We start from the raw sequence: 24,694 nt of genomic DNA on the forward strand, positions 1-24,694 counted from the left end.
TGTCCTTTGCTGTGTTACCTTAGACAGGTGCCTTCTGCTCCCGCTCACGGAGACCCCCTCTACCCCTTGGTGAACAGGGCTCGGGGGACTGCCTTGTCTCTGCAGTGAGCCCGTGGGGGCAGCAGTGTTAGGCCCCCAGAAAATGCGTGAGCGTGAACACAGCGCCCTGGGTGGCACGCCCTGGGAGGAGGCGTTAGAAAGCCTTTTAACCCTAGAAGTGGGTCTTGAGATAGCTTATTTAGCTCCCCTTTATTTCACAAGAAAATATCGAGGCTCTGAGGGGTCACACAGCAAATTAGCGGAAGAGCTAAAACCCAACGCAGCTCTCCTGACTCCCATGGTGGCAGCTGCGGCCCCAACGCTGAGTGCGTCTGCCTGTGCCCGCAGACACTCTCAGTTTTATCCCGGCCCTCCCTGGTCCCACCTGCACGTGGTCCTCTAGGAGCTCCCCCATACCAGCCTCCTGGCGCAGGTCTACTCCTCGCTGAGATCGCGTCTTGTCCCTCCACCCCAAATGGAGTCCTCCTCATTATGGGGCAAGGGTAGGGGAGAGCCAGAGGGTAGGGGAAAGGTAGCTCTGCCTTCTGTTTATGGTGCTAGCCTGGGCCCCGATCGTGGATCTTCCTCCTGCCCTGTGCCCTCGGCATCCTCTGCTGTAAAATGGGCACAAGCCTCCCACTCTACACATACATCCTTCCCACCCGATCACCCCTCTGTGAAGAGAGCCACTGCTGGCTTAGGGACAGAACTATGGGAGCCTCTGGGCTCAGAGACCAAAAAGGACCCATTCCTGGAATTGCCCATCCCTAGGGAATTGAAGGAGGGTGTGGGGCCTTCCTTGTCCCCAGACTGTCAGGTGGTGGGGGCAGCCTGAGCAACAGCAGGCTGACGGCATACTCCCCCCCCTTCCCCCATCTCTGCCGGCAGCCACCGCAGCTGTCAGGAATTAAGGGCTTGAGGCTGCTGGGGGTGGGGGTGGGGCAGTGGGGGGGGGAGCAGTCTGGCTGGACTGCAGGAAAACAGCCAGGGGCAGCAAGCAGGCTGCATCAGCCAGAGCCTTATTTGACCCCGACTGCCCCCTGCCCTCCCCACTCTCCACACCAAGCTGCAGGAACAGGGACAGCTTGGGACTAGCATTTGGGAAAGGTAAGTGGGAAGGATAAGGGTGAGACCAGACTCAACACAGAAGAGCAGCACCAGCCCAGGATGGGAGAGAACACCAGCAGGCTGGAGAGTCATGTTCTCATTGGCTATTGGGGAAACTGAGGCCCAGAAAGGATTAGGAACATGACACGGGGAGGGGATTCATAATCAGGTTGCAGATGTCCTATTCCCCATCTCGAGCTCACACTAGCATTTTCCACAGTTGATGCAGCACACGTATCCCCTGGGGTGGGCTGCTGTGGGAATGCAGATTCCAGGCTCCATGCAGCCGAAACCACCTTTCCAGGGACAAGGTCTGGGGGTCTGTCTTTCTAGCTAGCATCCCCAGTGATTTTGGTGGGGACTCCTTTTGGGAAACGCTGCTGACCTGGTTGAGGAGCGGATTTAGTTTCCTTCCGGTATCTCTCTGATGATGGGGGGGGGGTCTCTTTGTTCCCCCTACTCCACTGTTCATGAAATATAGAGGTGCAAAGGAGACAGAGAAAACCTTGTCTTAAAAAGAAACTCAGGAGGTAAATGGTGATTCCTGAAGCTTGTACTCAGGCGTGGCTCTGGCCTGGTGTCAGGAGGGTCCCAAGTCAGAGCTTCTCAGTGCAGGGAGGGGAGGGCCTGTGTCTGCCCAGAGCCTTGGCATGTATGTAGGTGAGGCCCAGAGACTGTCTGCAGCTGAGGCCCCAGCCCCATATGACCCATACCATAGCCAAGCCCCTATCAGCACCCCCCAGTCCCCACCCTGGCCCTGCCCTGGGCCCTGGACCTCAGCCCAGCCCCAGCCCCCGCAGCCGCCGCCTAAGACCACAATTACAGGGGCCACTGGGGGGCGGGGGAGCACTGGGGATGAAAGGCAGCTTGGAGAATGGTTCCAGCTGTGGCAGCTCTGGAGAAGGTCACAGTGAGGAAGGGCCAGGGGAGGCACCAGGGTGAGAACAGGTGGGACCCTCACAGCCCCAGCTTAGCCCAGTCCAGCCCCTGCCCAGTTCCTGGTGCCCAGCTGGAGAAGTTTGTCTTGATGAAGAAGAGAGCCCAGGAGCCCCAGGCCAATAAGGGGGCTCTTCGTCTTGTTGTCCAGGCCTCAGGGGCCACTAACCCTCAGCATCCCCCTAAGGGGGAATGGCTTGCTGCTTCAGTCTCCCCAAACTCCTAATGTGTTTGGTCATTGAAAGGGAAGGGAAATGTTCCCCGAGCCCTCAGCCTCAGGCTAATTCTAGGCCTTCTACTCGGCCTCCTCACCCATCTGCCTGTGTTCTGCCTGTTCCTGATGTGGTCACATGCACATCTGGGGTGCCTCTGTGCACTTCCCCCATCTCCCCAGTTCCACATGTCCCCTGCCACTCAGCCAGCAGAGGACTTTGATGGCTCAGACTGCCTGGGGCTGAGCAGCTGGATGACAGGGGTGGGGTGGTGGTAGGAGCTCTCCTTCCGGCCCTTTTCCAGGCAGCAGGACAAGAGTACAGATCCGTATCTGGGCTGAAAGAAGATGAGACTAGAAGTCCCAATTGTGCCTCCTGGGTCATCACTCCCACCCTTCAGAGAAGGCAGTTCCCAGACGCCTTCAGGGCTTGGTCACAGAATATGGACCAGTAACATGTGGCCAGCAGTTTAAAGACTGAAGTGGACTTTCACAAAGTGCTGAAAAGCAATCGGGCACCCCTATTAGGTAATAGGAAGTGCTCAGACAGGTTAACTGACTGGACCAAAGTCAAACTAGCAAATGAGGCTTTTTTCATTGTACCATACTACTTCCTCTGAGTTCCTTTTCACCTGCCTGGGGTGGTGTCGGTTCAAGCCACTTCCCCAGTTTCTCTCTCTGGCATAGTGGTGCACCTCCACCCTATCTCACCCCCTGCAGGACCCAGCGGTGGCCAAGACCAGGAGGCTGGTGTCCCAGCCAGACATTCCAGACGCTCTGGAACCCTAGAAGCTTGACCCGAGCTGTCTATAAGTCTCCTTTGCTTCCCTTCAGTCCTACCCTCTCCTGCCCACCATTCTCTGAGTTTCCCAGATGTCCTGCGGGTCCAGTCTGTCACTCGCTGTTAAGAGAAGCTGTGCTCTGCGTGCCCCCTGGTGGTCTGTGTGAGAAGTGCAGGAGTTTGGGTTTGGGGGTGGTTGATTTGAAGACAAGCGCAGGGCTTTAGGGAAGGCAGATCTATGACTACAAAGCTTGCCCTCAGGGAGTTTAATTTCTCCTCCATGTGAACCATAATGTAGTTCCACTGTCTCCTTTGGTAAGTTAACAGTTTCCTTTGGTCGAGCAGTTCTAAGTCCAAATTCTCCATGACTTCCCCAAAGCCCAGATACTTGACCCAAGGGAGCCAAGCGGAGACAGAAAGGAAAACCCAGGCGCCTCCACCTTCCTGCAGCCTGACACCCCTCCCCACCATGAGCCTTGAGGGTTGAAGCAGGCTGGGTCACAGACTGAATGCAGGGGCATTGCAGGGGAAAGACAGGAGTCCTGGAGGCCACGGTAAGGGTCTGTCACATCCAGAATGAGCTCCCTTTCCTTCTGTTTCATTTGAAGAAGTATGCTTTGCTCCCTGTGTGCCCCCCAACCCGTGGTCCTAGAGAGGCTGTCAATCCCAGGCGGCACTACATCTCCCTAGACATCATTGTTGGTTCAGGAATAAGCAAATGACAAAGCTGAACTAAGCAAGGTCTTCCTTGGGACTTCTGTTGGAGACAACTGGGAAGGTCATTCATTCTTGTTTTTTTGGATCTAAGAATGCATATAGAGCATGTCGTATGGAGAAAGTCCGCAGGAGGAGACAGCGAGGACAGTATGCCAAGAGAGACAGAGACAAGCAGAAACAATAGATGCAAGGGTGAGGGAGAGGGAGGATGAGGGAGAGGGCTGTGACCATGTGAACCCCTGGGTTCAGCTGTACCTGAGTTCAGACTTACCCCTGGACTTCCCGGGCATAAGAGCCATTCATTAATTCTGTTTGGACTTGGCTAAAAGTCAGGTACCTTCATTTGCAATCAGGGCCTGCGCAATAACCGCAAAGCATCGTATGTCTATCCCCATTCCCACAGTAACTACCGTTTATTAAACATATAGTTGACAAAGTATGTGTCATGAGCTATGCTAAAGGCTTTCATATCTAAAAAAAAAAATTCTCCCATCAATCCTGTGAGGGTGTGGGACAGATTATGATTGCTGCAAATTCTTTGCCACATCTTGCATTGAGAGGTGGAATTGATTTTCCCTGCCTTTGAATTTTGCCTGGCTCTGTGACCTGTTTTGGCCAACACAGAGTTACAGTGATGCTGTGTAACTTCCAAAGCTGGGCTTAAGAAGAGGCTTACAGTTTCTGCCTTTAAGGTTGGTACGCTCTCTTTTGAAAGCCAGTCTTATGTAAGAAGTCTGATGATCCTAAGGCTAACATGCAGTGCGGAAGCCCAAGTTGGCCACATGGACAGAATGAGAGCACCAGAGAAGCTCTGTGTCCTGGACATGTGAGTGGGGCCTCTTGGACTGTCCAGCACAACACAGACTCCAGCAAAATGCAGCTATGAGAACCCAAGCCAATGGTTCCGCTGTATACAGCAGACCTACTGAGCTGAGTTCTGACAAATCGCGACCTCAAGATTCCTGAGAAGTAATTACTTTGGGGTTGTTACATAGCATTGGATAACTGAAACAGAGCACAATCCCCACCACATAAAGAAAACGAGGCTAACTTGACCTATGTTGTAAATTTATAAGCGGTAACACAACTGCAAACCCAGAGTATCTGACCCCAAAGCTCATTTTTTGTCCTCCATAGCTTGATGGGGGAGTCATTCCCCATTGCAGTATTTGGACTAGAGGAAAGTTGGGGGCTCTGAGTCCTGGAAGCTGGGCTCTGCCCTCCCTCTTTCTCTCTGGAGGAAGATGGATACTCAAGCTTCAGCTCTGGAGAATCCAGAACTGCCCTCTGTCCACTCACTTTCATCATGAGCTTCCCAAGAGGAAACAGAAGGAAGGAAATATTGCTGGGTGCCAAGAGAAATGTTGGGACAAACTTACTTCCTCTCCCTTTAAGTGTGATCAGAAATGCTGTGGACAGTCTTTTCAATGCGAATGGGATGAAGTTCGTTTTGATGGTAATAAAATCTGGTGGTGCTAATAACAAGTGTTCATCACATTCTACAGTTTATAAAGTGCTTTAGGACTGTGCGACGTGGCTCACGCCTGTAATCCCAGCACTTTGGGAAGCAAAGGTGGGCAGATCACGAGGTCAGGAGTTCGAGAGCAGCCTGGCCAATATGACGAAACCCTCTCTCTACTAAAAATGCAAAAATTAGCCAGATGTGGTGGCACAAATGTGTAATCTCAGCTACTGGAGACTGAGGCAGGAGAATCACTTGAACCAGGGAGGCGCAGGTTGCAGTGAGATGAGATTACACCACTGCACTCCAGCCTGGGTAACAGAGCAAGACTCCATCTCCAAAAAAAAAAAAAAAGTGCTTTAATCCCATGGGCTTAGGCAGCCCCAAAAGTCTGCCCAGGAATTTCCCAGGTGTCACAGAAACAGACATAATCCCCTAAAAGTTACGATAAGGGCGAGTTTGAGAGCTGAGCATACCATGAGAAGCTTCTGATGACCCATCCCTTTAAAGAAGAATCGCTAGTTCTTCTCCAGCTTGCAGATCCAGGCCCTAGATGTGTGACAGGAGTGAACAAGAATAATGCCAAGGAGAAAATAGAGAGTCTCCAGGAGAGGCCAACCTGGTTGGGAGACAGGGACCCAGGTGAAGCTCCCTGAGATGCTAGTTCAAAACCACCTTCTTCTGGAAGCTGGCAGCCTGCAGATCAATCTCCCCTCAAACTGTGAGTCCAGCCCTAATGGTTTAAATATCTTTATTGATACTAACCTCACCCACCAGTCCCGTGGCCAGCAGTTCTGGGGAGCCCAGTACCCAGAGGCCTTTAGACTGGCTCTTTGGTTTCCGCCTAGGGGTCAAGGGGAGGGAGCGCCTGTGCTCCGTGAGCGCCTCTCAGGGGCCATCTGGTGCCCTGGGCCTTCTTGGGGGATTGTTCCTCTCAAGCCTCCCGCCTCAACATTTCCAGAGGCCTGGGAGTTGGGCTTTGGTAGGGAGAGGCTGGGCTCCACGGGCGCCCGGTGCCGGTACCCTGAGGTCCCGCTGGCGAGAGCCACCGCTGCGCTCAGTCTAGGGGCCGGCCGGCGGGTCAGAGGCAGAGGGTGAGCTGCCTGAGCACGCTGCAGCGGTGGCACTGCACTACGCAGCACCATTGGAAGCGGCACAGGCAGTTCTCCTCGAACTGCACGCTCTCCTGGCGGTGCCCGCGGCCGCAGCACAGCAGGTCGCATCCGCTGAGGTCTGGGGCGCTGCTGTTGCAGGCGCGGCCGCGCGTGCCAGGGGAGCCGGTGCGGCGGTTGGGGGCGCAGAAGTCGGGCGAGTCGGCGGCGTAGAGGAGGTCCGCTCGGTCCGGCGGCTTGAGCGTGCGGACGGCTGGCAGCAGGGCCTTGCCGTCGTTGGTGCCCATGACGCGTGAGGCGCCGTGGAAACGCTCCAGCAGCAGCGCGCCCACCTCGCGAAACGGAGGCAGCTTCTGCCAGCAGGTGCGCAGCGCGCACGAGCCCGACAGCCCGTGGCACTTGCACTCGGTGCGCGTTTGGCTCCGCACGGCCTGCGGGGGAGCAGAGGGGCGGGTGCATGTAAACAGATGTGGGGGTGCAGGGAAGGGCCCAGTGGATGGACAGAAAATAAGATTGGAGACGGAAAGTGAAAGGAAGAGAGGAAAATACAGACAAAAGAAGGAGACCGCAAGGTCGGGAGGAGGAAATCAAGGAAAGGACAGCTTGGAGGGAGGGAGCAGGAGGGATGATGAGTATGAGGATGACGAAGTGAGGGTGGGGGGAGAATATGGAGGGCAGAGATTCCGGGGTCCAAAGCCAGGGGGTGGGGGGGAAAGCAGAATGGACAGCAAAGGTGAGATTCTCTCTGGAGGACGGGAGAGGTGGCAGCTGTCGACGCCTAGCCCTCCTGCCAACCTGGCCCCCTCATTCCTACCCCTCAAGACCCGGGGGGGCGCTGAGCAGAGACCAGAGCCGCCTGGGCGTCTGTCTCCGCCACCCCTCCCCAACTCTCTCAGCAGGCATGTGGGCCTGTCCTGACATTCCTCTTCGGGCCCCCTCCTCCCCCTGCCCGAAGCCTCAGGCTCTGAACCCTATAAGACAAGGTATGAGTGACAGTGTCCCTGGAGAACCCTCGAACTGAGGCAACGGGTGGAGGAGGGCCTGCTGGGACTGCAGTACTCAGAGTGGAACCCGGGCAGCCTCTCCCCAATTCACTGCCTGAAGCAAGGTGTAAGATTCCAGCCCACCCCCCAACCCCCCGCAAAGATTGATGGTTCAGAAGACCCAGGAAAATCATCTCTGGAAGCTCAGAGTCTGGGGCCCAACCTGACCATGTGTCCCACCCCCATCTCCTGAGTCTACCCTGCCCCAGGGGGGCATCACACCCAGACAACCTTCTTGCGCCTGAACCATAGCTCCTGGGGCTCTCTTCATTACTGAGGGGAGTGGAGAGCCTGCCACGGCTCTGGGCAGGTGAGACCTGGGCTGGGGTTGCTGGGCAGCCAGTTAGCAAGTGCCCAGAATTGGTCACAGCTGTCCTGGCCTCCACCTGACTCCCTCCAACCTCCATCAGGACCGGGTCCTTGTCCTTCGCTCTTTTCCATTGCCCTTCAGACCTGTTCTAACTCTAGGCCTCTCTCACTCACCCTGACTTCCCTCCACCCGGACCCCAGACCTTACTCTGGCTTCTCTCCTGTCTATCATCCCGGCCTTTGTTGTATTCTTCTACCCCTGCCCAAGCATCTAGACCCCCTACCCACTCCAAGCTTTGCTTCACCTGTCCTGTCTTGGAGCTGTGCCCTCTCCACCTGGAGTCCCTAAAGGCCCTCAACGCCATTCGCTGAGTGTCCCTTCCCTTCTCTGCCCGCTATAGCATCTGGCCTTCCCAGACCCCTAAATGACTCCTTCTTTGAGGATGGGCATCTGTGCTCCCACATGTCCATCCATGCTTGCAGCCAGTCTCTCCGAGGCCTCCCTCTGTCCCTCTGCCCGTGCCCACTCCCCCACACATTCACACACCCCTCCACCTGCACACCCTCACTCCTGCCCACACTTCCTCGGGCACGCTCCTACGCACACTCACATGCCTGCACACACTCACTCCGTCCTGCCGGTACGCACCAGCCGGCCTGCCTCGTTGTTGTGCAGTTGCACCAACGCGCGCATGTCTCCGCGTCCCCGATTGTCCCGCGCGTCCATAAAGAGCCTCGACTTCTCATCTCCGTAGTCCACGTCGTCGCCGCAGCCTCCCCACTCCCAGGCGACGCTGCCTTCCAGGGAGCCCCCGGGGCCAGGGGGCCCAGGGGTGCCAGGCAGGCCGGAGGGCTGGGGCGGTACCCACCCGCGGGGCGCCTGGCAGCCGCACTGCAGCAGCTCGCCCAAGGAACAGGCCTGCGTGACAGCGTGGCTGGCGCCCGCCGCAGTAATGGCAAACACGAAGGCCGTCTCCCGAATGTCTGTGAATGCAGAGAGATGCAGTCAGCGCGGGCTGGGGCAGTCAGCTGGGGCCTGGGACCCGAAACCTGCAGCGGGAGGTCTGCCCCAGGGGCCTGGGAGGCAGGGTCCTTGCAGGGTGCCCAGACACCTGTGTCGGGGAAGTGGGACTCAGCAACTTCTGCGAACTAGCTCTCCTCCACGAACCGGCTTCCCTCTCCTCTGGTGTCCCAGCGGGGAGAATGCAGCCCCACTTCCGCCCCCTCCGCACACTGACCCTGCTGCAGGATGCGTCCAAAGGCCTTGCTGTTGCTGGAGCAGTTCCAGCGGCGGAAGCGGAACTGGAACTGGCACTCTCGCACCCCGAGCCGGGCGCCCCGGGCTAGCTCCTCCACCACTTCCGGCTCAGCCTGGCACAACTCAGCCTGCCATCCGGCCAGCCGCCGTGCCTTCCTGCAGATGCTGATAGGGTCCATAACCAAGGGGCTGCCCACAGCCCTGGGAAGCAGAGAATAGCAGGTCAGGGGTGTAACCCCAAAAAGGGAATGGGGTGGAGGGAAGGGAGACCAGCCCCACTCAGCCCGCAGCCAGGAGCTGTGACATGCCCTCCTGCCCTACCCCCAAACTAAGCTTGAGATTGTCCTGTGTGGCTCTCCTACTATTCCAAGTCTGTGTCCCCTCTTAACTAGAGCCTAGCCCGATAATTGCTGCAGAGCAAGGCTTCAATCTTATCTTTCTGCACACATCTTTGTAAATAAATCCTTATAGAAATTTGACTCAAGATGAAGGCAGCTGGCCCCAGGTAAGCCAAAGTTAACCTCAAAGGTCTAGCCCAAAAGGGTGACAGAAGAAAGATCAAGAAGGCCGCCAAGGAAAAGAAAGTATGTGTCATCAAGAGACATCAAAGAGAAGTAAGCAATATCAAGGAATAATATGGTCCTAGTGGACCACAAGCTGGATATGTGTCAGCTGAACAGCCCTGATGAAAGACAAGGACAATCCCAGGAAGAGAGAATGCCACGATGTTGGATGGCTAGGGAATGGGAGGCTCTCTGAGAAAAGTCGCACCCCCTCTGTAGCCCAAGTTTCTCCTGCAAAATGGGTGTGTCAGGCTTTCATCTCTAAGGTGGACCCTCCCACCCTGATATCCTCTGTGTCCCTGAACTGGAAAGTGGGAGGAAGGAGCTGGGGACCAGGTCTCTGAAGCATTGTTGGGAAGTAGGTGACACTGACCTTCTGTTCCAGGATCTGTTTTTTGCTTTTCGGGTTTTTTAAAGTTGAAACAGAGTCTTGCTCTGTCACCCAGGCTGGAGGGCAGTGGCAAGATCTTGGCTCACTGCAACCTCCACTGCCTGGTTCAAGCGATTCTCCTGCCTCAGCCTCCCAAATAGCTGGGACTACAGGCACGCACCACGATGCCTGGCTAATTTTTTTGTACTTTTAGTAGAGATGGGGTTTCACCATGTTGGCCAGGCTGGTCTCAAACTCCTGACCTCAGGTGATCCACCTGCATCAGCCTCCAAAAGTGTTGGGATTACAGGCATGAGCCACTGCACACGGCCAAGGATCTGTTGCCTTCTCTGAGCAGCATGGCAGTGAGCCAAGCCCTGCGCCCTGGGGTGACATCACGGCTGGGGTGGGGGGCAATGTTTGGCTTGGTAGCGGAAGACTTCATGGGAAGTTCCATGCACTTCCAGAAATCCCTCCACTCCTGGCCTTCATTCTGCCCGAGGAGAGAGCTGACATTTGATTTCTGTACACCAGACCCCTGGAGGTTAAGTCCTTAGGGATTTACACCTGGGGAACCGCTTTCAGATCGCTCCTATCTTAACACTTAGCTGGGATCCCCATCTCAAACGAATGACTAGAGCATTTGGGAGCAGAGGGTACTTAGAGACCACCCAAAAGCCCTTCAGCAGAGGGCAGGAAAAAAATGGGTGGGGGGGGGGGGTGTCCCAAGAGATGGAAAACACATTGAATGGTGGTAGGTGGCGCCAAAGGTCAAGGTGGCCTACTTTCCAGTTTCCCTTTAGTGCACATCCGCCCCACTGTCCCCATTTGCTCCACAAGCACAGGCTGCCCAGGCATGTTCTGGCTCCACAACAGTGAAATACGATGGTCTTAAATAGAAGCAAGAGGAATTCAGGTCTTAAGGTAGAACTCTCAACACTAAGGACCGAGATGCTTGAAGTGGTGGTGCAGGAAGATGTGTAGTAAACTCAGTCCTTTAAGGTCTACAACACAAACACGTGTGCGCACGTGTGCATTCTCACGCGTACACACGCACGCGGACACACACATGCACACACACGTGCACAAACACACGTGCACACACACACATGCACACACACATGCACATACACACAAAATCGGGTTGCTGCGTTCATCCTTACCCAAGAAGCTCAGGAACCAGATGTCTCTCAGTGGAGAGGCTACAGTCCACATCTTCCTTCTCGTGTGCTTAAGACCAGTCCAGCACTGACCCGCACCCTTTCCCAGCCTCCATAAGTACAGCAATGGACAGTGGGTCAGGGGAGCCCAGTGACCCAGTGATTTTTGAGAGTTAATCATTCTCTATGGATCCATCAATCTATCTGTTGCTCCTCTGCCCATTTATCCCACCCCATTATAAGAAGGATTGGAGGCAGCTTTCAATATGGCTGTGAAGGATCTGCAGGTAAGACTAGGAGCTTTTTGAGAATTAGAACCGCCTTATTTTCCTTTGGATCTCCTGGAAGACTTTTAGTTACTTAGTTTTTATTCTCCCCCAATTCCAATTTTTATTACAAAAAAATTGCATAGTATGAATTTTGTGTTACATATGAATACTACCTGTAGTATATTATGCAACGAACACCATTTCATATGTGTTTTTGAATGAATAAATAAGTCATCTAAGAGAAAGTTCTCACTTGAGCCCAGGCTCCTGTTCACATGCTATTTCATATCCCCAAACACACTCTTTTCCCCCACTGGAAATCAGAGGCAGGAAATGAGTCCTCTCTGCGGTCCTCCAGCTCCTATGTCTGGGGCTCTACCTGTGAGTTTGAGGCTCTGCAAGCTCATCTTCCCCACCCCCGCTGCCCCTGCTTCTATGTTCCCCAGTCCCTCCTCCTCAACCCTACCCTCTGCTAACTCCCTACTTTCCCAGGGTGACTGGCCTTATCTTCCCAAGGTTACTCTGCCCCATCCTTCTCCTCTCCCTCCTCCTCCTTTAAGAAAGCAGGAGGGAGTGGAGATGAGCAAGACAGAAAGACAAAAGACCTCTTGACCTTGTCTGTTTCACAGAGACTAGAGCCAGGGGAGAATCATGAGGAGTATGAAGCCCAAGGACCTTCAGGAGGTGGGGCTGACCCTCCACAGGGCTGGGGGGCTGCCCAGAGCCAGTTCCTGATCTGGGTCTGGCTCCCCAGGCTGGCTGGCTGCCTGGGAACTAGACTTGTTTACAAGCTGGTCAGGGGGAGGGATGGGCAGTAGTAGCAGCTAGAATCCCAAAGGACCAGCTTGTTCCCTGCCCTGCTGTCCTTTCTCCCATCCTAAATACATAGGAAATGAAACTCCAGAAGGGGCGTGGCAGGGGGCATTGGGCAAAACACCAAGCTTTGCTTCCAAACTCTGGTTTCTGTCAACTCCGTGTGGGCTGAGCCACTCTGAGCAAGTCAATTCCCTCTGTGGGCTTCAGAAAAACTGAGGAGTTAGCATGAGAGACTCACAGACCGCCTATAACTTTGGCTTTTGACACCACATCAAGCAATAAGTCCCCATCCCCACTCACCTTTCACCTTCCTTCCTTTATGCTTCCCTAGGGAGAGAACTCTGCTTTTCAGGCCACTGGGTTGGCATTGGCCTGGGATCAACCAGAGAAGACGTGCTCCTTTGGGAGAATTTGCATGTCTTGGGGTCTGAAGCACAGCGGTGGTAGGGAATACACAATATATAGGATCTGGGATCCTCATCAAACAGCCATTCCCGGGCATAGAAAACAAGGAGGCTTGTTATGTGGACAAGAAGGCACAAGCCTATGGATGGTCATTCTAACTGGCCTGCGCCAAGGTCTCTCTCCCAAGGACCATGATTGATAGGATCAATTGCCCAGTCAGGTAGTGTCGGCAGCCAGCCCGTCCCTACTGGCAACATCTGTAGACCTAAGCCCTGGAGGTCCAGGGTTCCGGCCTAACCCACCTTTCCATCTCTTGAGTCAGAGGGCCAAAAACATTGTCAGAGATCACCCCGTTCAGCTCGTTATGCAGATGAGCAAGAGAGGAGGTAACACCCTGGCCACTGGTGGAGGGATCTCTATTGCAAGACACAGTAGGTGAATATTTCAAACACGAACAGGGCTGGAGGGAAATGGGCACGTGAGATGTCTGAAGACTTCTGGTGGCCTCCCACACCCTCCTCCTCACAGCCCCGTACTCTTAGCAGGGTTGATTAACTCGGAATCTATTCTAGATAACATCGCTGGACTTCTGGACTCAGACCCGTCCTAAATCATCAAAATCCTAGCATCTCTCCAAACTCACCTCAGATCCATTTACCCTACCTAAGGAGCCTCCCTGGGCCCCAATCCCCACCAACCTTCACCCCATGCATCACCCGGGGTGTCACCCATTTCGGGAGTGTCTGTTATCCTGCCAATGGTATAATTAATTTTTCATGTTTGCTTGTCTTATCTTTCCAACTAGGTAGAAAACTCATCAAAGACAGTAAGCTCCTGCGTGGGCATTAACGGAGTGCACTCAGGGTTTTTGGGATCCACAGGCTTGGGTTTGGATCTGGGCTCTGCCATTTGCTTGTGCTATGATGTTCGGTGAGTCCCTAGCCTGTGAAATTGGCACTTAATCTTCATTAGACGGATGATGAGACTTAACCTCCTAAGCCTCAGTTTCTTCAACTGTCAAACGAAAATAGTGATACCCACCTCCCTCCCAGATTTTAGATGCAGAGAGCCTGTCCAGAGATTGGGTGTCCTACAACAGCTGTTGTTTGTCTTCCCACTCACATCCTTATCCATCTCTCGGGCCTGCACAGTTCAGGATAAGCAGCAGGGTGCAGGCAGCATTGTGGATTCCTGAGAACACCCTTTTCTCCAACTCTCTGCTGTTTCTTCTCAGCCCGGAACCCTGCGTCTCCTCCTCCTCCATCCAGCCCTGCTCAGGGGCTAAATGCACCCTCTAGGACCCTCCTCTTCCCCAGCAGGCACTCTAGTGCATCACTGAGGCCAAAGGGATCACAACCCACTGGATGCCCGACGTCCTCTGAACCTTCTCCAAGCCAGCCTCCTTCTATTTCCCCACCCCCACTCCCAAAGTCCCCACAATGACCCCACCTCCCACAAGCCAGCAGAGGGAGCCCTGAGCCCTGGGGCTGTGGGTGGGGGTTGCACAGGGGTGGGGGAGGTGGGTGGTGGAGAAGGGGCAGAAAAATGTTGCCTGACGGCTGCTGAGGCGGCTGGGCCCGGGCCTGTGCCCGCCCGCCTGTCCTGTCCTGCTCTGTCTAACTCGGTAATTACTGCTCCCCCTCCCCCTCCCCCAGCCCTTACCCCCACCCAAACCACCACATCAAAGCCAGTGATACCCAGCTCTGTTAACCCCTGCCTCCCCACTACCCCCCAGCCACTCCATTCTACTCCTCACCACCCCTGATCCAAGTTGGTTCCCTCTGCCCTTGCTCACCTGTCCCTCCTCATCACTCTTAGGAGAGGCAGGGGCTTTCCTTTTCCCAACAGACTTCGCTGTACAAAAGGGCTTCCTATTGGTCAGGGCTGTGGCAGGTGAAGGTGCCCCAGGACACTGTCCTGGGCCTTCTGCTCACCCATATTAGGATGGCGAGCCTATCTGAGGGTGGGATAGGGGAGCAGGAGAGTTCTGTGAAAGGTCCTGTGCCCTTTTCCTGACCACCCCACCCCACACCACTTGCAAGAATGAGGTGCTGAGCTGGAGGTGGACTCTCAGCCCGGCTCTGAGCTACCTGCATTCTGGGTGGCCAAGGCCAAATCATCTTCTTACCACCTGTCGGAGACCTTGCTGCCCTCACCATGTAAGTGAAAATACTGGACCTGATTATCTCTAAGTGCTTTCTAGATCTACTTTCTTTCTTTCTTTCTTTTTTTTTTTTTTTTTTTTTTTTTTTTTTTTTTTGAGACAGAGTTTCACTGCGACACCCAGACTGGAATGCAATGGTGTGATCTCAGCTCACTGCAACCTCTGCCTCCCAGGTTCAAGCGATTCTCCTGCTCAACCTCCCGAGTTGCTGGGATTATAGGCGCAAGCCATGGTGCCCAGCTAATTTTTGTATTTGCAGTAGAGATGGGGTTTCCCCATGTTGACCAGGCTGGTCTTGAACTCCTGACCTCAGGTAATCCACTCACCTCAGCTTCCCAACGTGCTGGGATTACAGGCACCCGGCCACTAGATCTACTTTCTAGATTAAACCGAAGGCTTATAGCTGGAGGAACCAGCCAGAGAGGCCAAGGTGGAGAAGCCTCCCAGAGGCCTTTCTCTCCCTTAGCTCCTCCTCTGGCAGTTCTGGGGAAGCACCCGAGAGGGTTCCCAGCTTAGGCAGGAAGGAGGGTGCAGGCTGGGGGTGCTTTTACTGACCCACAAAGGACAGACGTCTGTGTTCCGAGTGCCTCCGGCCACCCTTCTGCCAGCCTGACCGCCCCGCCCTCGCCTCATCTCCACAGTGGTACTTCTCTGTTATAGTGCACATTCTGGAACCCCCCTTGCTGGGCCTGGTGAGCAAACCTCCCGCTGACCTCTCCCCACCAACTCCTGGCTTCTGATGAGAACAGGGCATGAGGGGCTGCACCCCCCAGGAAATGTCTCAGTGCCAGAACTCTGGTGGGCTCAGGGCATGCTTTGGCCTGGATTGGGCCAGCCTCCTTCTGCCCCTGCCCTTTTCTGCTCACAGCCCCATTGTCTCCCTCCAGGGGAAGCTGCCAAGGCGGGAGGCCTGGAGCAGGGGAAGGATGGCCAACCCACCCCCTTCCCCACCCCACCCTGGAACTCAGCAGGGGCCAGCAACAGGACTGCCCACAATGGGTCAGGACCTTAGATAAAGACAGGATGGGAAAGGGTGCAGCCTAGGGTGGTGGTGGCAGCTAGCAAGCTGAGTGTCACAAAGAAGCGTGGGTCCTTTCCCTGCCTCCCTCTGGGGACAGATGAGGCACTAGACCTCTGACTCCTGTTTCCTTTTCCAGGAGGGCAGTGGGTGAAAGACAAGATGGAATCAGGGAAGGGAGTGACACTGGGTGGTGTTTTCCCTAGTGGAACAAGGAGAGAGTTAGTTTCTCTCATAGAAAATATAAAACAGGGCGGGCCATGGTGGCTCACACCTGTTATCCTAGCACTTTGGGAGGCTGAGACAGGCGGATCACATTAGGTCAGGAGTTCGAGATCAGCCCAGCCAACATGGTGAAACCTCGTCTCTACTAAAAATACTAAAAAATAATTAGCTGGATGTGGTGGCAGCCACCAGTAATCCCAGCTACTTGGGAGGCTGAGGCAGGAGAATCACTTGAACCTGGAGGTGGAGGTTGCAGCGAGTTGAGATTGCGCCACTGTACTCAGTCTGGGTAACAGAGCAAGGAGCAAGACTCTGTCTCAAAAAAAAAAAAAAAAAAAAAAAGAAAGAAAGAAAAAAATAAAGCAGAGGAAAGAGATTTGACCGTTCTATGAGAGTGAGCTATTTTCTACATCCACTGATTAGATGTATAAATAACGATGGGTCAGATGTTGTAAAGAACTTCCTGAGGGTGGGCAAGACCAGAGCAGGGAGCAGAGTGGAAGCGGTTAACTGGTGACTGGGAGGCTCCCCCTCTCTGCCTTACTCCCAAGACAGGGTCTGTCAGGGCCACAGCATAGGCTGGATGACCTGGATGCAATGAGGCCAGACAAGATGACATCCAGAGAGCCTGGTCAATGTCCTGGAATCTGGGATTCTGTAATTCACAGATACGATTACAGATGGGAGAAAGATAGAAAGGCTGGAGGCAGAGTATTTATTTATTTACTTACTTATTTATGTATTTATTTATTGAGACAGTCTTGCTCTGTTGCCCAGACTGGGGTACAGTGGCACGGATCTCTGCTCACTGCAACCTCCACCTCCCAGGTTCAAGCGATTCTCCTGCCTCAGCCTCCCAAGTAGCTGGGATTACAGGCATCTGTCATCATGCCCAGCTAATTTTTGTATTTTCAGTAGAGACAGGGTTTCACTGTGTTGGCCAGGCTGGTCTCGAACTCCTGACCTCAAGTGATCTGCCCTCCTCAGCCTCCCAAAGTGCTGGGATTTCAGGAGTGAGCCTCCATGCCTGACCTGGAGGTAGAGTTTTAGAAAGCATGCATCACACTGGAGTAAGGAGGGGGAGTAAAAAAGAAGGTGGGAGGGAAACTTCTCAGGAACCTGGAGCGAATTCCAGGGCATGGGCCACACCCCTGCAGGACTCCCCTTTTCTGACCAAGACAGTCGAGTCACTCAGAGGTCCTGGGGTCCTCTCTGCTTCCAGCCTGGCTGCTGCTAGAATGTCAGAGTCCGCTGCAGGAGGCTGCTGCAGCTGCTTTTCCTGGCCAGCACTGGAGTTCTGACCTGGCCAGGATCCTCTGACAAATAGGGAGAAGAGGGCCAGCGAAAGCAGGTCCTGGGCATTGGGGAACAGCCTGGAAGCCCCTGCTGGAAAAGCTGCCAGCTGAAGTGAGACTTGGGGTCTGGAGACGTGGAAGAGCCTCAGGCCAGTGGGAATTATTGGTCCAGCCCATCAGCCCAAACTTAACCTTGGAGGGCACCGGTGGGGTGAGGAGGGGTCAGGAGTGTAGGCAGAGTCAAAGATCCAGGGGAAGGGGGTCTGGGCTCAGACCGAAGAGGTGAAGTGTCAGCAATAGACAGGTAGCCAGATGCAGTGGCTCACGCCTGTAAGCCCAGCATTCTGGGAGGCCAAGGTGGGCAGATCGCTTGAGGTCAGGAGTTTGAGACCAGCCTAACCAACTTGGTGAAACCCCATATCTACTAAATATACAAAAACTAGCCAGGCGTTGTTGGTGGGTGCCTGTAATCCCAGCTACTCAGGAAGCTGAGGCAGGAGAATCACTTGAACTGGAGTTTCATGTAGTCCAAGATCGCACCACTGTACTCTCACCTCAGCCACAGAGCGAGACTCTGTCTCAAAATAAATAAATTAACTAATTAATTAAAATTAAAAAAAAAAAAGATAAAGGAGAGTGAAGGGGCCAAGGCAGGTAGGAGAGGCCCATTCCCTCTGAGGCACATCTGAGCAAGGCAGTCAGACATCTTATCACTGGGGCCCCTCACTCTTCACCCGGCACACCCTGCAGCTGTGGCCATGAAGGCCTCTGTGTTCTCCTACACCTGCCGGTATCACCTCCTCCCCGACTCCCTTCTTCACAGCTTCAGGGTCAGTCTCCCAGGGACCAGGCTGCTCTCCTTTGGCTTGGCTGCCACCCAGCAGTCCCTCTTAAACAAAGGAACCCCCACAGATACAGAGCCCAGAAAGGTAAATCAGCCAGTCCAGTAATACTCCACAAACCCATCTCCAGCACCAACACTGTCCTAGGCCTCAGGGCTCCTAAAGACAAGGGCTCTGTGGAGCAGGGAAGAGAGACCCAAAAGACTCTTGCCAGGCAAATACAGTAACTAGCATAGTTACCCAATGTATGGGATTCAGCGGGCGCATAGACAAGGCAATGGAAGGACAAGGGTGCAGCTTCAGCGAGGTAGTGGTATTTTAACTGTAAGGATAAGAACGATTTAGAGAGAGGGGAAGGGAGAGGAGGGAAGACAGTGGCCATCAGAGAGGGACCCCATCTCCACAACTTGAAAAAGGACAAAGTTAGGAAAGGCGTTTATGGGGAAAGAGATTCCTTTACAACATTTTCCTTGGAACCATGGATTTTAAATTTAAATGAATCCCCTTTCACTCCTGGGGACCTGACCAGGAGAAGCTGGGCTGTGAGGAGGGCACTGAACGTAACGAGTACCTCCTAAGGTCCTATCATTCTACACGTCCTCCCACCTCACCTTCCCAGCAAGGCTGCCAGGCAGGGAGACTTATCCTATCTCCAGTTAAGACTGAGAGGTAGGGAGGGGAAGCGACTAGCCAAGATCACAAATGTAATGTTTAGATCTTAGATCTGTCTGCTTCAAAGCTGCCACTGCATTCTACTAAGCCGGATCAAGGGGCGTATGTTCCCTAGATGGGACCTGGATCGTCCTCCGTTCGCCCCCTCCGTGACACTCGCGTGGGACTGCTCTCCGCATCGCAGAGGGGGGATTGCAGCCCGCTGCTCGCTGTGTGGGCATTCTACTCCCAATCTCCCCAGAGCACCGGGATCTGCCTCTCTTCCAAATCCGGGGGGCGGAGGAGGGAGCGGAGGGTCGGCATCCAGCCAATCACGTGGCACTATGCAAATAGACAGGACCCTGCCTTCTTAGGATTGGCTGGTTCGTCAACGCTATTGTCCAAGTATCTCCTCTCTAAACACAGAGCTATTCCGGGAGAGGGTTTGCGGCTCTGAAGAGTAAGAAGTGAAAAAAAAGTCTTCTGGATCTGGCTCTCTGAGCCATCCCGGCTGGGCACCCTTCTTCCCCGCCCCCAAGGCTCGAAGCTCCCGCAACCTTCGCTGCCTAGGTGTCCCTTCTAGCTGGGGCCAGGCCTGGGAAGATACCACCGCCCCTTGGCTGGCCAGGCCCCTCTCCTTTCCCGCAGGACCCTCCCAGTATGGTATCTCCCGGGCTGCACATTTTTTTTTCATTCATGACCCCCACGTCTGGAAGGGCCTGGCCCCTGGGTCCCGTTTCTTCCTCTCCTCCTTTTCCCTGCTCGGGGAGGACGAGGTAGAGAAAGCCAGGGTCCTGACTCAGTTTCCCCTTTATATTCCCTTTCTCGCCTTTACGGCCCACTCCACAAGAGCCTGGAGAGAAGTTGGTGGGTTGGTAGGCAAAGAGGAGCGGGAAAGGGCAGCTATGTGGCCCTCTCTGCCTTGTGGCTTCCCACCTTGTTCTTGTCTTCCCCGAATCCAACCCCCTACCCTGAATCCAGGACCCTCCTCTCACATTCTTTTCCTCGTCTATGTGTCTCCCCGAGAGCTCTTTCCTACCCTCAGGCCTATTCCTTGGTGACCTAGGTGAGCGAATAACTTGGAGGGGGCTGGGGAGAACCTGGGAAGGGGAAACACATTAGAATGTGCCCAGGGGTTAGGCACGTCGAAGCAAGGATCGGAAATGCCCCTGGCCGAGGCTAGAAAGCTGGGATCCGAGAGCAGGTAGAGCCCGGAGGCTGCAGAACACCCCAATCGGTACCGGCTCCCGGGGTCCCCACCCTCCGGCGTCCAGAGGCAGGACAACCGGACTCACCACCACAGTCCGCCGACGTGCGTCGGGCACAGGAGCAGCAGCAGCAGCAGCCCTAGGCTGGAGCGCGCAGGAAGCAGCATCGTAACAGCCCTAGGGCCGCCGGTGTGGGCAGTGAACGAAGCTACGGGGCGACCGCGGCGCGCGAGGGCCGGGGCTTCAGGGCGAGCGCGGGGAGCGCGACTGCAGCGGCCGGGAGGCGAAGTCTCCGGCGGCGGAGCAGGGGCCCATCCCGGACGAGGAGGGCGCGGCGGAGGCGGAGAGCGGACGGGGCAGCCCGCGCCTGTGTCTCCTGCGGAGCTCGCTCGGGAGAAGAAATCAGAGCCGGGGGCGGGGGTGGGAGGGGAGCGGGGCCGAGGCGGGGGCGGGGGGCAGGGGGCCGGAGGGAGGTGGCAGTTGCGACAGTCAGGCGGCGGGACTCTCGGGAGCGAGCCGTGCGCCCCGGGGCGGCAGGCGCGGAGCGCAGCCGAGGGCGGGAGCGGGGTGCCGGGGCGGGGCCCCAGCGCGCTCCGGGCTGCGGTACCCGCCCGCCTCGCCCCCTCACCTCGCCTCTCCCAGACTTCGAGACCCCAGCCGCTCGCGGCCGCCGGGAGTCGGGGGCAAGGAAGGGCGGGGAAGAAGAGTAGAGAGGGGTGAAGGGGGGAGAAAGAGGAGCTGAGGAATGGGGGGCGGGCTGGAAGGGAGACGTTTGACAGGTTTGTTGACTGTAAAGAGAGAAAACTTCCCAGGAATGAGGGAGTTTGGGGCGGGGGGCGGTGCGGGGGGAGACGCTGGTGCGGAGTCGAGAGAGGAAGTTGGCCTGGGGCGCGGGGTGCTCTAGCGAGGGTTGTCAAACTGGACCGCCCGAAAGGCGGATGCTAGATGGGTCTTCTCTTTCCCTGTCCCTTTTCGGTGCCGCACGCCCCTTCCTTAGCCTCTCCTTGAAGAAGGGAGGAAACCCTGGGCCTCCGCTCTCGCTCCCCAGCCGTTCCACCTCTCAAGCCCGCGTTCGGGGGCGGGGAGGTGGGGGAGATGAGACGGCAAGAGGAGCCTCTTAAGGGCGTGCGCGCAAGGGCTGGCACGCGTAAGCGAGCTGGAGAATGGAGGTCTCAGACTTCCAAGAGATCGAGGAGTCAAAATTCGCTGCAGCCGGGCCTCGCGTGTCCACGGGTCCCTGCCTCGTGTTCCTCCCCCAACCTGGCCCGGGTAGAAGGGGTGGGAGAGCCAGCTGCAGGTGAGATGGCGTTTATCTGATTTTCTAATGCCACAAAAATGTCTTTGATGCCCCTGGCCCCCTCCCCACGGGGGGAGATCAAAGGCCCTGTGGGGCGGAGGGACAGCTCCATTCATCACGCCGTGGGGCTGGCAGCGGGCAGCAGACCCTGCTCCTCCCGCCCCCGACGTGCCCCGGGGTGCCGAGGGACAGGTGGTGTGGGACGTTCTCCCTGCCACTACCATCAAGAGCAACCATCAACCGTTCAGGCTGTCCTGATCCAGATCAGGCCCCTATGGCAGAAACATCAGGTGCCCAGAAGAAAGTTCCTGGTTGTTGGGAGAGAGGGGACCTGAACGTGTGGACTGAGATCACTGCCAAGAGAGACAAACAACCTTGGTGAGCAGAGACAGAAGACAAGATCCTGAGTCACCCAGAAGGGGGGACAAGTAGATCAAGATGAGGCCAAGGGGCCAAGGGAGGCAACCCCAGGGTAGGAGGCAGGTCAGAGAAGGAATGAGCAGACAGAGGTGAGAGAACTGGAGAATGGTTGGCCTTGCCCAGTGAGCAAGCCCCACGGTCAGGGCGCTGGTGTCCAGGCTGGGTCAGCTCAACCCCTTGTACTGGGTACAGAGAGTTTTGGTGAAGGGGCTAGGACACTCTAAAGAAGGGGAACAGGGCAGGGGACAGTGTCCAGTAACATAAAGAGAGGGTCTGGTCCAAGCACTGCCCATTTTAGATTTTAACAGCATCCAAATGCCACGAACAGCCCCTGCACCTAGTAACTTTGCACACAGGTGCTGTTTCTATGGGGCAGTGCCAATCTGGACAGTTTCTACAGGGCAATGCCAACTCTGGACACTACACATTCAAAGACATACCCAGGTTGGGTGCACACTCTGGCCATGTGGTACCAAATAGGCAGCTACAGGGCTCTGGGGATCCCTGGAGGCTGTAGATGGCCAGTGGCCAGCCTCCTGAGAGCGACTGCCTGGGTTCCGAACCCCCTGCCCAGCCCTGCTCCCACCCTGCTACTGTTATTGCAGATTATGAAATGCTCTCCCTATCCTGCATTCTTCTCCGAGGCAAGAATTTTAATGTATTTGTCTTTGTCATCAGGGGACCTGTGCTCTGAGACCGCCCTGCCTCTGCCTGGGGAGGGAGCGCCCCAAATCTAGTCCCTGCTGCCTCCAGACCCCAGCCTCTCTCCATTACCACCCCTCCCCCATGCCCTAGCCCTGCCCCTCGCCTCCCCTTCCTAAGACACAGTCTCTCTGTGGGGTGGATAAAAATGATGTTATTGAAACAACAGAATTGGGAGCAGTGGCAGGGAGCAGGGATCAGCTCAGGAAACTGGGGCGTTTGCCAAGAAGCTTTCTCCCCCGCAGGCGGCCTTTCTGCCCCCACCCCCCACCTTTCCTGCAAACATACACAGCTGGCCCCACCCCTCCTGGAGCACTCACTCTGGCCAGATCTTGCAGAATCTTTTGCCATCTCTGGACTCCCCAAGCCCTTGTGCCTCCCCCACATAGTCCCATTCCAGAATCAGTTGGCCCAGTGGTGCCTGCAGAGCATTGTGGGGTTGGGGGCGGGGGGCGGGCAGGGAGGTGGGCTGGAATCTATGACAGGCAGGACTCCTGAAGTCCTAATTCCCAGGGCTTCTGCCCCAAAAGCACCCTTCTGCTCACTCCCCTTTGCCCTCTCCGCATCCCCATCAAGGGGCTGGCTGGCATCTGAGCAGAGCTGGAGCAATGACTTCTGTTGTTTTGCCCCCAAACCTTCAGAGGGATGAGTTCAGATGTTCCCAAGCCTTCAACCCACCGCTATCACCTTAGAAGACTTACAAAGAAGAGGGGGTGGAGAGGGGGTGGCAGGAGGTAACAGATCGTGGCACACAAAGATAGATCGAGATATGTGACACACACGCCTCCTCACACACACCAAAGACTGGGCATGGCCCCCAGATAACCTCACAGAAACCACAGGACATCCTCACCTCCCCCAGATGATGCTGGGATTTTTTACCCACAGATATGGACAGACACACAGATGGGCTGGCACAGGCTGAAACACACGCCACAGCAACACACACACACACACACACACAGACACACACACACACCACCTCCGCAGAGATATGCATGCAGAAGAACGTTCACAAGAGACTGGAGTGGGAAGACAGCAGCCCAGAAATGGGTGGCATGAATGGGGAGGTGACAGTCTGCCCCCACCCCATCCCTGTGCTCTAGGCCCCGCCCACCCCACCTTCCTTCATGGCTCCGTCTTAAATCCTGGGAATCCATTAATACTATGTCTAGGCCCTGTGCAAAAGACAGACAGGGAAGAGAGACTTGGGGTGGAGGAGGAAGGAGGGGCAGAGTAGGGGCAGCTGAGGGGGGAGAGGCAGCTGGAAATAGATAACATCAGAAACCCTGCGGGCGAAAGCAGAGCCCGCTGTCTCGGGCAGACTCTCTCTGGCTGTCTTTCTGTGCGTCTTTCACATCACTCCCATGTCCATAATTTGGTCTCTATTTGCGTCTGTCTCTAAATCACTTTCTCTGTTTTTGGTTTCTCAGAATGGCTAAAGCTGCAGGAGCCCAGGAATTTGGGCCTGTGACCCTTCCCCTCCCAATAACCTCACCCTCTTCCTCCTTCCTTCCCTCCTGTCCCCAGAACTCCTATCTGTCTTTCCCTCCATCTGTCCCAGGAACTCCTATTCCTTCAGGGAGGTGACATGCCTTGAGAATTCCTAAGAGCCTTGGGTTTCTGGGTCCCTGGAGAACAGAGAGAGGAAAGGCCAACCCCTTAGAGAGAGGGGGGAATGGAGAAAGAAAAAGAAGAGAGCGAGGAGAGAGGCTCATTTTCTTCTTCCTTCTGCAGTGCACACAGCTCTCCTCCCCCGCCCCCAGCCCACCTGAAGTCAGGAGGGTGTGCTTTTCCAGAGCAAGCTCCCAGCTTTAGTCAAGGCAGGGATAAGAAAGTCCCCTACACCAGGCCCCAACTTCCCGCAGAGCCCACCTGCCCCCCATCTTCCACATCTCTCAAGCCTATCCATGCCCCCACCAGTGCCAGGAGAAAGAACCCAGGGGAAGCTTGAAAGGGGCAGGAGAGCGCAGGCTAGGGAGGGAGGGGCTGCTGCTGACCCATCACAACTGGGCTGGGGAAAGCCAGGGGACATTTGTTTTCACTTAGCTTAGCCCCATGGACCCAAGTGGGAGTGGTTGGCCCCAAGAGCCTCTCCAGCCATGCTGGCCCAGGCTGGCTCCGTGGTATTGACATGGGACAGGCAAAGGGTCTTGGCCTGGCCTCAGATGTTCTAGGGAAGAGCCTCTGCCCTCCTCTCGTCTCACTGCTCCATTCTGCTCTTGGGACACCACCTGTCCCTGCTGCTTCAGCTCCCACCTCTGCGGGAAGTAGGGCTCCTAAATCCAGGTCTCCAGAGCCAGCCTCCTTCCTG

General features: G+C 55.5%; 1 protein-coding gene across 1 annotated transcript; it reads right to left on the minus strand.

Annotated features, from left to right (window-relative positions):
• Positions 1-5,023: 5,023 nt before the first annotated feature.
• Positions 5,024-20,367, minus strand: WNT6 (Wnt family member 6). The gene is made up of 4 exons (XM_003925519.4): positions 20,049-20,367; positions 8,956-9,176; positions 8,367-8,701; positions 5,024-6,796 (listed from the first exon to the last, which is right to left on the minus strand). The coding sequence occupies exons 1-4, from the start codon at positions 20,126-20,128 to the stop codon at positions 6,335-6,337; spliced, it is 1,098 nt and encodes a 365-aa protein (XP_003925568.1). The 5' UTR covers positions 20,129-20,367; the 3' UTR covers positions 5,024-6,334.
• Between the last annotated feature and the right edge of the window lie 4,327 nt (positions 20,368-24,694).

The sequence above is a fragment of the Saimiri boliviensis genome, chromosome 5 (assembly GCF_048565385.1).
Source record: "Saimiri boliviensis isolate mSaiBol1 chromosome 5, mSaiBol1.pri, whole genome shotgun sequence".
Lineage (NCBI taxonomy): Eukaryota > Metazoa > Chordata > Mammalia > Primates > Cebidae > Saimiri > Saimiri boliviensis.